The 12637-nt window shown below is 35.5% G+C and overlaps 1 protein-coding gene across 1 annotated transcript; it reads right to left on the bottom strand.

Moving 5' to 3' along the window:
- Positions 1-25: 25 nt before the first annotated feature.
- LOC134540505 (adenosine deaminase-like protein) lies at positions 26-12247 on the bottom strand. Its single transcript, XM_063383332.1, has 7 exons — positions 12171-12247; positions 11605-11750; positions 10170-10361; positions 7556-7796; positions 6088-6223; positions 2832-2932; positions 26-1159 (listed from the first exon to the last, which is right to left on the bottom strand). The coding sequence occupies exons 2-7, from the start codon at positions 11688-11690 to the stop codon at positions 929-931; spliced, it is 987 nt and encodes a 328-aa protein (XP_063239402.1). The 5' UTR covers positions 11691-11750; positions 12171-12247; the 3' UTR covers positions 26-928.
- Positions 12248-12637: the final 390 nt, after the last annotated feature.

The raw sequence follows: 12637 nt of genomic DNA, 5'->3' as shown, positions 1-12637 counted from the left end.
TGATATTTAAAAAAAAAAATCTTACAAGATTGTGATATTTTCCTTTATTTCAAGATATGTAATGAAAGTACAAGTTTTATGAAAAGAGTACAAAAAGTTGTTTTTAAATATACTAAAAGAAAAGCATTATAAAAAAATAGTACACAACTCTTTAACACATGTTTGACAGGTAAATATATTTTTTTAATTTTTTGGGGGAAAATATTACTGGTTAAATGATTGTATTGCAAAGAACTAAGCTAGCCAAAGTACTTTTATTTTATTAACTGTAGTACTTTATGTAGTATGGACAGCTTAATGCCTGCTTAATGCCTCACATGAATCTATAAACAAGAAAAGTGCAATTGTTTCTGGGCTGGAATTACATCACAGTTTAGTTACATCTTTGGGGTGAAACTTAAAATTGTGAAGTGATGCCAGAATATGGATATTTTCTTAAAGTAAAGTCAATATTTTTAAGCATTTGAAACTACACCTTTTCAGAAGTTTAAATTCAATACCATAAACAATGAATCACGTTCAAAATTAAAAATACGTAAACGAGTAAATAAATGGTTAAATACTGCAAATATGAGCTAATTGAATGACCATTTTGGCAAATTAAATTTTGGTTTTAACTTTGCAGTCATATATTTAAAAAATAATTAATACCTTTATTTCTTGGCAGTTTGTGCCTTGTTTGTTAAAATTAGCTGCTGCTAACAATTTATAGTAACCATATTTGGACCTACATATTAAAAAAGACACCATTTTTTCTGTGTAAATCATATTGAAATTTTTAAAATTCATTACTTCAAATTATTCTTGATTCATAATATCCTGTTTCCAGTGGGAATTTTTTTTTCCCACCAAAAATCCCCCCAGCAAGTAAAAAATTCACTTATCCACCAACTTTTATTTAGCTGTTTTAGCCATTGTAAATTACATGTCAAATTGTTGGCATTGTGTAGTTCATAGCAGTATTATGTTCACCTAGAACTTCAATCTTCCATTTCATCAAGTGCTCCCTCAAAGATGCTTTCTCTGCTTCAGAAGCAAATGCAAATGAAATGCTATCAAAGCAAATTTTCCACAGGTGCTCTTTGCTTAAATGAAAAGTCTTCGCTGCTATCATGAATTCTGTAGAGAGACTTGTTGCAAACACACCTTTGTCATCTGTCTGGAAAAGAAAAAAAGCATGCTGAACTTGCAAAAAAAAAAATCCTGCATGTAATTAGAGTAGAACCCTGTCGTATATTTTTTAAGGGAATAATTAAAAAAAAACATCAGCAGGAAATATCAATTTAGCAATTGTCAGTGTTAAAACAAGCCCTGTGCAAATATGTTTATTTGTTCCAGTCGAATATGAATAATGAGTTATTCGTGAATAGTGAATACAAATATCGAATTTGAATAGTAAGAATGAGAATTAAAATCCCACTAAAAAAATCAAGTCACATATAAGTTATGCAGCTAACTAACCGACCAACCTTTATTTCCAATTCCTATTCGCCATATTTTCCAAACTCTGCTACTCTACCTACATTATGATTCAAAAATTTTTGTGAACCGCAAAATACTGTGAAATCCATTGCAGTCTATTTAAATGGAAAAAAAGGGAATTTTTTTTTAAATGCTGTATTCCCAATTAGTGATTGAATAAGCTCATATTTACATTTTTAAACCTTAGTTATTTACAAGTTTTCATAGTTGATGGCAGCCAGGTATATTATATTTTAGTTAAGCAATATTATAAAAATAATATTTACTAATTCCATCTGGAATCTTAAACAATTTTAATTAAACCATTTTTTAAATATATTTTTGATCTCATCTGTTTTGTCATAGATATATACAGTAAGTAATCTGCTACTGTATCACAAGGTGTTAGATCAACTGTGACGATCGATGTTTACGCTGTTGAAACTATGATGATTACTTTTGATGCCCATCTGAATGGAGTGTCTACGTTTTGTGGTGTTGTAGTCCATGGTTGTTGACGTTTTTTTAATTTTTTTTCCACTTGTGTTGAGTGAGATGAAAAGAATACAAAAAAAAATATTTTTTTAAGTTTTAAATGAAAAATGTGCCGTGTTTTGAATTGTTTATGCTATTTTTTCCGTTAATGTTTAGCGAGAAATTATCAAAAAAAAAAAAAAACTTTGAATATGTACTTGTTGCATGTTTAAAACGTTGCCTATTGTTGGTAAATATGTAGTGTACGGATTAGCGCCAAAAATATCGTACAAATCTGAAATAACTTTCATTATATGCTCTTTTACGTCCTCTTTTCATAACCGCCTGCGGAGATAAGAAATTCCAATTACTTTTGGATATATCGAATTTTTAAATTTTAATTATTGTAAAAAAAAATTTATAAAAATCTGAAATAACTTTTATTATATGCTCTTTTACGTCCTCTTTTCATTACAGCCTGCGGAGATAAGAAATTCCAATTACAAACTCACAAGGTATGCTATGTCAAGTATTCGTAAGTAAACAAATATTAGTTATTTCAAAGTGTTAGTATTTGAGGTTGAATCAACTACAATAGTTCATTAGTATTCATATTCGAATATTCGCACGGGCCTAGTTAAAACCACTGATAGGTCCACTCTATGCTCAAATTTGCTTAAACTAAGCCAAATTTTCTTTTAAACTTCATGAAGCTTCCAGCTTCTATTTTCTTTGTCATTACAGACACACACTGCTACATTTATGATAAAATTGTATCACAATTCACAATGATACCATTACAGTAGAAATGAGTTATGCCTAATTCCTTCGCCAAATGAAGGAAAATCAATAAAGTTAAACAAAAAATATTCTCTCATAACACACTAAATACTCACACACAACGAAAGTGGATGACGACGTTCTGAAAGGAATTTGAAATGGTGATTCTCGTAACTATCGACAGTTTTGCACTTTACATTCGATGTAAGACAAATTTCTGGAAAAAAAAAAAAAATCAATATTACAAAGCATGAATACCAGTACTTTAGTTAGAGGCTTAATCACACACACACACACACACACACACACATTGTTCATTTTTTATTTGATTTGTGAACTGATTACACTGATTTTGGGGCTATTTCTGGAAATTTATCTCAATAGCAATTTTATAAATATTTTTTCATCACAAACCTTGTCACCTGATGTTTACCAAGTGTTATATAAAAGCAGAAGGTCTTCATTTAAATGATTACTTAATTGACATTTAACTGCTCACTACTAACATTCATATTTGGTTTCATAATTCGGGACAAAAAATTAATTGCAAGAACACTATCGACATAAATTTACAGAGATAGCCATTAAATCAATGTAAATACAAAAAAAAAAAACTGGATTAACCAAAAGTCTTGTGAGACTTCGCCATTTAAGGTATGGTCTCCTTTAATTTACACTGCAGAATTTAAAACAATAATAAATTAATAATAGTTCAAACGTAAAGGTAAAACCGATCTTTTGTTTATGAAACTGTTGGTCGACAAGTTGAAAGCTCCAAACCCACCCATTGATCTTTTTGCCGTGGTGGGAAAAAAAAACTTCAACCTTTCCAATCCTCCCCAACCATAACTGCTGTTTATTCCTAGATTCTTATCTGAGAGCAGGCAGAACAAAAGCAATCTTTACATTACAGCTACTCTGCTCTTACTCATAAAATGCCACCCTGTATTTTTAGATAGTAAGGGTTGCACAACTTCCTTCCCTAAGACCAAATGTCCTCATGTCTTGCACAAAGGCGCAAGTTTATTTTCCAATTTTTCATTAATGCAAAGCTGACCTAGTGTTATATGTGTGAATATCAGTTTTTTGGTTCTAATCGAATACGAATATTGAATTCAAATAGTAAGAATGAGAATTAGAATCCCACTAAAAAAAAATTTTCATGGCATGTAACAACCTTAGAAAATTAGACAAATATTACTAAAGTGAAAGGTTGATTAAGTCAGCTTCATTATTAAATGGAAAATGTGTTGTTAAAATATTTAAATTATGAAAAACTTTTTTTTAATATGCAGCTAACCTAACCTATCTTAACCTAATCAACCAAAAATTCTTTAATTTCGGTTCCTATTCGCCTTATTTTCCACAACCAAACTACACTACATATTGACCCAAAAAATTTTTGCAAACTGCAAAATATAGTAAAATCCATTGTAATCTATTTTACGAAAAACTAATCTTTTTCCCCCAAATTAGTGATTGAATGAGCTCATATTTATATTTAAACTTTAGTTATTCACGAGTTTTCGTTAATGGCAGCCAGGTAAATTGTATTTGAGTTCAGCAATATTATAAACAAAATTTTTGCTAATTTATCATGCATCTGAAAACCATTATTTACATTTACATACTTTTGACTCGGAACACTTGGAATGTCTGTTTCGTCATAGATATATACAGCAAGTATGGTGGAAGATATTGATTTATACGCCGTTGAAACTATGACTATTACTTTTAATGGCCATCTCATTGAGTGTTCGTGTTTTTTTGGTGTTGTAGTCCATGGTTGTTGCCTTATTTTTATTTTTTCCTATTCAATGTGCATGTGATAAAAAGAATACAAATAATTTGTTTTCAAAAGTTTGAAATGACAAATATTCAGTGTTTTGAATTATTTACATGAATTATTCCGTTACTTTTTAGCGAGACACTAGCGGAAAAAAACTGTTAATACTTGTTGCATGTTTAAAATGTTGCTCATTGTTCATGTTTTTGATTATGAAGTCCTATTAAACATCAAAAAAGGGTGTTTATATTGCACAAATGACTAATCATCCGAGTGAACATTGGTATATGACAAGTTCATTAGGTATACTCTGTCAATTATTCGTAAGCAAACAAATATTCATTATTTTGAAGTGTCAGTATTCGAGGTCAAATCGAATACGAGTAGTTTATTATTTGTATTCGTATCCCAAAATTTGAATATTCGCACTCGCCTAGTTATATGCCACATCATAGCAGACGCTAGCTACTGCAATATATTAACAGAGGATGATAGGCAGACGCAGCAAAAACTTGCATTACAAATCATGCCACAAAATGAAATAATAACACATTACGTGCGGTCAAACTGAAAATTACGCTCACCTTAAAGTAAAACCTCTAGCTGTATTCATGATGATGTAGGCCTTTTTGAGCGAGAATTTTGGTGAGAATGGTAATAGTTAATTATGTCAAAGGTAAGTTTTTAAATTGTAACAGTGCACAAAGAAGCTAAGATGACGGGACCATTCGGTCCACCTTTTTTTTGAGTATCATTCTCATTCTCGTGTAAATGGTGAAGGCTAAGGATAAGATTTTATGGTTTTAGTTTTAGGTCAGGATTGTTTTTAAAACAGGAGAATTTGTGTTATTGTTTTTATTTTTATATGTTGTATTTCAATAAAAAAAAAATGCATTATTCAACAAGTGTGAAACTAAAATATTTCTTATTGTGTACCTATGCACTTAGAATTAAATAAAAGTTTAATTTTTACTGATGCATGATTCACTTATACAATATAATCATTAGTAATAAATATGACCATAACAGAACTGCTCAGAAAAATAAGTATGAATCAGAAAATTTTTGTGCGACTGAAAAATGTGCCAATGTCATTAATCTAAACATGCGTTACTAATAACAGGTGCGAGATCAAACAATGTAATATTAATTATTTCCAAACCATTTCATTAATACACTTTTGTACAAACTTCATGCTAAATAAATTACATTCTGTGTATTTATAGTAAAAGTTAAAATTGTTGTAATTTTGAGTAATGTTTTATGAAATTGCTCACCTGATTTCATGTTTTTAGTAAGATTTTGATGCAAAATGATCTATTAACTTAAATTTCGGTGTTATATGGTGTTTATTCAGTTTAATTGCAATTCACAGTATAATCCTGTCTCTAATGATGGCTAATCGAATGATGAGACACAAGGAAATTGCTTACATGGTAGTTTATATAAAAAAAACCTTCAGTATTATATGAAGGCTCAAAAGCAGAGACATGTAAACAATACGGAATGAATGGACACAAATGCAATTTGCTGGAACTGTCCAGTAAGTCACCAGGTAATTTGCTCATGAGGGCATTTAGCATTACCGACTGGAACACCGGATGTGACCAGGTTTTCCCACAATTCCTCGGAGCCTCCGGTGTTTGGATGAATGCACGTCGCATGGCCGATGCGGTCAGGTTTGAAATCCAGAATTGCTCTCACTTCATCCGGCTGAGGAATCTGTAAAGAAAGAAGCACGTCACGTTGTGACAGCCCACACGATAATAGTAATTAGGTATTTAAAAACAAAAAGTAACGTGTGATGTACTGGGATGTGCCAACCTTCAAGTTTCTATATCTTAATAATCTTTGTAACAGAACATTTCAAAGCATGAGACAAAATAAAATATGTTAATTAAAAAAATTACAGACAACTTACAGTTTTCCTGCTTGATCGTAGATCAAAACAATTTTTTTTGTGCGACATCTTGGCCAGGGGAGGGGGGAAATTAATTTTTTTATTGCATGTAAGATTGAGTATACTAAATTAAAAGCACTTACATTGTTAAGTTTTACGTAAATTACTAATAATAAAAGTGCAAGGTGTAAGCCATCTACAATACATTATCAAAACAAATTGCACAATTTTGCATATCTTTTTACCAAATCTGTCCTGAAAATTTTCTACATTACGATCATCATAACTTCTAGTTATCAGAAATGAGCCAAGCCGTCTTTAATCTGATAATCGAGGATTTACTGTTCCAGAACACGAAGATGACATTTCAATAAAAAAAATAAGCAAGAAGAGTAAAACTTAAGATTAACTGTCACTCGTTTAGCCGTCAGTTTCTTGTTATCTATCATCATCTAAAAAGCAGACAGGCCAAACCTCAAATACACACAAGGAGATGACAGATTATTTTAAAGTAATGCAGGTGTATTTATTGTATAAATGAATATATTATATATATTTTTTTGTAAAATTTAATACAATAAGTACATATGTAGTAAAATACTCTTAAGATAATTACACTGAAGAACAACCAACCAACCAAAAAACCTTTCATTTCAGTTCCTATTGGCCTTATTTTCCACAACCAAACTACACTACATATTGATAAAAAAAAATTTCGCGAACTGCGAAATACAGTGAAAATTCATTGTAATCTATTTTACGAAAAACTAATCTTTTTCTCCCAAATTAGTGATTGAATGAGCTCATAGTTATATTTAAACTTTAGTTATTCACAAGCTTTCGTTAACATAAAAAGATTTTAAAATTTAGCACTTGGCCTATCAATATCATATATACAATTTTACCCTTTTTACAAGAAGTTTTTCCCAATTAATAAATTAAATTTTTAAGGACCTTGAAAAACTTCTTAACAGGGATTAACTGTATTATCATTCACTTGGAAAGAATTTTATTTTCACTTGCGTTCCAAACCCTCAATGAAATCACGTTACTGTGCATATGTAGTACACGAAGAGTTCCTGTCACCCGTGTACTCGGCTAACTGTCGGCCCTGGTCCAGAACGTGGCGGCTGGTTGAAGTTTAAGGCACGCACCTCCGCGCAGTGGAGCGACGTCCTGAGGCCCTCCTCCCTGCACGCCCGCAGGACCGGCAGGTAGTCCGCCACGCTGCCCTCGGCCGGGTCCCCGCTCAGGTCCACGCCCGCCACGACGCCCGGGTGCTCCCGGCGGGCCCGAGACAGCAGCGCCCGCGTCTCCTCGGCGACCGCCCGGCCCTGGCGACGATCCATCGACACCAGCAGCTTCACCACGATGCCCTTCTCCGCGCTGCACTTCCTGCACAAGTGCTCGCTCACACGTTCAGACAGCAAAGGAAAGAAGTCGGAAAATCATACTACAGTCAAACCTCTCTGAAACGACCCCTCACGGTTCCCAGGAATAGGGCCGTAATAGAGGGGGGGTCGTAATAGATGTTTTCCGAAATTTTCAGTTGATTTCAACCCCCCCCCCCCCCCCCCCTCACAAACCGCTACTCGCTAAGAAACCAGCCGTACAATGGCAGGATGCTGTCACTCACAATGCTAGACGGCTTTGCTTTAAACCCCCTTCAACCTTCATGACAAGTCCGTTGCCCTACAGGCCACCTCTAAAGAAAATATGTCAAAAGACAGTTTATTTTTACTGGTTAGTTTACTTGTACGTTTTCTGCTTGCCGTAGTTAAATACACTAGAACCCCAATGTCACGAACCCCGGATTTAACAAAGCAGTGATTTTAGTGATTTTACGAATACATTCTCGGGAACCGTCAAAAAATTGGACATTTTGACCAAAATGTGAAAATCAGAAAAGAAAAAAGAAAAAAAAAACCATATGAAAGATCATTAAAATCTGTTAATTTTAACATAGAGTGTATTTTTGTGTCGGCTTTAATACTTCCAATAATGTTCATGTAAGAATAACAAAAAAATATGGCAGCTGTAGGTTCTGCAACGCGAGTGGGCGCACACTAAGTTCGCCCGGCTGGCTGGCGGCAGCGGCTTCATGACTCATAAGCTCGCCCCTCCCTCCCCTGTTAACATTCTTCAAGGCTAGCTCATCCCTCCCAGACACACAAACCATCTAGTGTCCTCCCTTATAACCCCCGAACTTCGCTCCCCTTTGAAAAACCTTCAGTGAGAAAATTCTCATTTCACCCTCCCTTCTCCCGTAAAATTGGGCTATTATGAATGGGGTACTAAAGCGGTGAGGGAGGGGTCAAAATATGTCACTTTTCACACCAAGTTCGAGTTCAGTCATCTCTGGCAAGGAATATACAAGCTTTCAAACTTAAATATAAATGTATTTTAATAGCAACGGTCCTATGAAAAGGAATATACCGAATTAAATCAATCTGCTGTCACCAAACAAAGCATAAAACGGCCCAGTGCGTGGTCGCTTCGTTATTGCTCGCGCGAGAGGTGAGACGTGGAATGTTAGAAGAAAGATAAATGCGGGGGAGACAGACGGCAGCCAGTGTGTTTCCTGCGTGGGGAATAAGTGGCATAGCCTTTTTTTTTATGCTGGGTGAAGCGACAACCTTTTTCTATCAACCCACGGGAAAAGATAATTGCTTGAGCTGTCAAAATAAACATCTCTGCGGCAGTTAAAATAAGTCGAGGCGGGCGTACCACACTAGACACTTGCAAAAAGCTAAACGTAAACACATTGCCACAAGAACCTTTATCTGCACCCCTGCCGGCAAAGGGACGTGGAATGGGGGTTGTTAAGCGTTGACAGCTGTCGACAGGAAGTGGTATCAATTTTTAGATATACGCTGCCTACGGCAGTACAGCACTCGGCAAGAGAAACGCAGTAACACGCTACTCACCACAAGAAACTTATTTTCTGTCCGATTTTCTTCCGATTTTCAGCAATTTTTTCACGGTTCTTCGAAATCTGGTTGTAATAGAGAGGTGGTCGCAATAAATGGGGTCGCAACAAAAAGGTTTTACTGTATTGTACAGTATGTATTTTTTTTGAATATTTCTAAATAGTTAAGATTTTTCTAGACACTATGCAGCTGCTAATAATGTTCGCAGGCTTTCAAGGCCATTGTCTGAAAAAGCTTGGCTTCTGGGATGTAGCCGTGTCCTTGGGCAAATAATTCACCGACCTTTCGGTCGACATTGCAGTCGCCATCATCAGGGAGCAGTTACCTCACGGCTACAACCCAGAAGCCAAGCTACTATGCAGCTGCTCCAAATTCTAAAAGAAAAAAAATTCTCTTTATAAACCATAACAATTTATAGTCAAGCTTAACACAAAAATATGATTCCAAACCACACATTTTAAAATTCAATTAATCACTTTTACAAAATATGTGCTTGATATGTATTGCGCATTTCAAGTCAAAATTACACTAAATTTTGTGAGTAAAGAAACTCTGTTAATAGTCCAGCCCACAAAAAAAGTTCTTTTTTTCTGACAGGTAACTTAACCAATGTTATTAGCCTGACAGCCAAAAATTCTTGAATATTTATGGTTTGCTAGCCTATTTCTTTTGGAAAACTGAAAACTTTATTTTATTTCACGGAGTGATTATTGTGAGCACATGAATCTGCCAAAAACGTGCACTTGTTCACAGGACGATCTGCTTCTTAGCATGAGTATCACCAACGGGTATTAATTTTTTGTTGTTAATCAAAGGCTGAGGTAGTAAATCTACTCACTCGATGGCCTTAACGACTTCCTTGACATACTGCAGCTTCGTCATGACGTTCGGGACCTCGCGAGGTGTGCTCCTCAGTTCCAGGTACACGACTCCGTCCTCTGCGAACTCCCGTATGACGTCCTCGGTGGCGCGACGGACCGCTTCAGGGGTTCGCGTCAGGCTGTGGGCCACTCCGAACAAAGAGAAACACCTGCAACCACGTGTTCCCACTTTAACACCTTAATCAGTGTGTCCACACAAATCTGTAATAATATTTCTCCGACATATCCAAATTATTTTTCCCTGATAATTTTTTTTTTAAATCCGTCTTTGCCATCGCCGTACCTGGCCTAGTTCAAACAGAACCTTGTTCCGTTCGAGTGAACGGCTACCCACTAACACACTATCTGAAACATGAAAAAAAAAATTTTCACAGTCTGGGTGAAAGTAGAGTGAGTGGAGAATGAAATTTTAACCTCAAATTACTAACACTGTGAAATTTCCATGACTTTTCCAGGATTCCTTTCTTTGACCAATTCCAACTTCGCTATCTTTTCCTTCATTTTCCCTGACCCTCCAGAATGTGGACACCCTGATAATGGACTTTGTGTATGACTCGGTGTACAATGCTAGACACTTCAAAACCAAAGCTGGGTTTCCTGAAATAGAAAACAAGAGTAGATGAACACAGATAAAAGAGCACCCATGAGTGAAAGCCACCAGTTACCTTCCGATGAAGCATTTACACTGGACTAAGTATCATGATGGTTGAGTCGTCAAATCACTCACCTCCCCAAAAAAAAGAAGAGATTCAGGTCACACTCAGATTTTTTTCCCAAGTGGGAGATATGTGGGTCGTTGCAGTGAACAGGCAGATTTTTTTCCGAAGTACTCCCGTATCTTCCCCCATTCATTCCACATTTTGTCTTTTAACATTGCTTCACCCCTCGCCATCTCTAATGAATGGCCCCTCCCGGCTGACACCCAATGCTGTGTACACTGCTTCAGAAGAATCCTGCTCAAGTTACCTGAAAGGATTCAAGAATACGCCGAGGGTGCACGAGTTGTTCTGTTTCCGAATTTTGTTTTACTAACGGCTAAAACGTGTGTTATCAGAATAATTTTCAGGCCTGTGACACCTGCTACATATTCTTGAAAGCACTCAAGGGACCTTGCATTAAACTTTTTATCTTCATTCTCCCCGCCACACAACGTTACGGTCACCGCTCAAACCTCGCAGCGGCACCAATGGACGACGTGCCAGTTCTGACCCTCGGGCTTAGACGTGACACAGCGCTGTAAAAAACCAGCGAGTGTCGAACTTATCATCCTTGCCTCGCCAACACTGCTACACCCTTGACTTAGGCGGGCGACGCAAGCCACAATCCTTCATAATAATGTAGTACAAAGAAAATAAATTTAAAAAAGTTCAGCGGGAACTCCAGTAACTGAACTCTTCGAGCGTCCTGCTGTCCCCGTGACTGACGGCCTCGCACTCGTCCCAAGGCGTGTCGTCGTCACCCCTCGACTCGCACTGCATGGCGTGCAGTGCACGTAAAGTCTGCGTGCTCAGCGATCCATTGAGGTGGGCGTGCAGCTCCTGAAACATAGTCGACGCCACACTGAAAGCCACGAAAACAATCAATAGCAAAGTCTGATAACCTACTGTAAATTAACAGGTGTATTCAGGACAGCAACTTATAAGCTCTAATTGTTCACTTCATTTTTTTTTTTTTTTCCACTTCTAATACCTGCAGGATTTGCTATCTCAGTAAACGATTTGACTCTTTCCACTATCATATTTCTATTCTGTAATTATTCAATTCTATTTTGACGTAGATTCTTGATAAGTTTGAAAAATCTGCTGTTTATTTGGGATTTAAAAATTATTTTATACAGGTAAATGACATATAAGGAAACTTTTGTGACACAGGTATTCTATAAATGCAGAGGAAGTCAAAAGCTTAGCAATGAATAGGTTTATTATTATCATTATTATTATTATTATTCCCAAAATTACCAGTTTCGGCAATTGCTTGCAGAAGTCTCCAAAACATTCTGCATGGGTGAAGATTATCACAGTAATTGGTGTGTGACGATAGTCTGAAACACTTCCAAGCAAACCACAAGTCTACGTATGTCTAACATTTTGGTACAAGAAACTTGATATATCTAAATATGCTATTTTTTTGTTGAAAATATAACTGATTAGTTATCTATATGTTGTAAATTTAATCGGAAAGGCAAATCCACTACAAATCCACAGGTTCACTATAATTATCTTTAAAAATTTTAAAAACAAATAAATGGTAAAGTGCATTCAAACATTCTGTTTGTGTATATAACCTTAATTTTATAGTAAATTATACAAAATAGAAAACACATATTGTAGCTAAACCAGATTTTTAAAATCATATAGCATATAGACGTGTTTTAGCTGTTGCCTCAAAGCCCAGACACAATCATTATGATCAATATATTAACACC

This window comes from Bacillus rossius, chromosome 16 (genome assembly GCF_032445375.1).
Source record: "Bacillus rossius redtenbacheri isolate Brsri chromosome 16, Brsri_v3, whole genome shotgun sequence".
Taxonomy (NCBI): Eukaryota; Metazoa; Arthropoda; class Insecta; order Phasmatodea; family Bacillidae; genus Bacillus; species Bacillus rossius.
This window is presented reverse-complemented; position numbering and strand designations above follow the sequence as displayed.

Coding starts and splice junctions, on each gene's coding strand:
- LOC134540505 (XM_063383332.1), bottom strand. CDS start 11,690: ATGCAGTGCGAGTCGAGGGGTGACGACGACACGCCTTGGGACGAGTGC. Junction 7,797..10,169: donor GAAGTCGTTAAGGCCATCGA/GTGAGTAGATTT, acceptor GCACTTGTGCAG/GAAGTGCAGCGCGGAGAAGG. Junction 6,224..7,555: donor CGTCGCTCCACTGCGCGGAG/GTGCGTGCCTTA, acceptor CTTTCTTTACAG/ATTCCTCAGCCGGATGAAGT.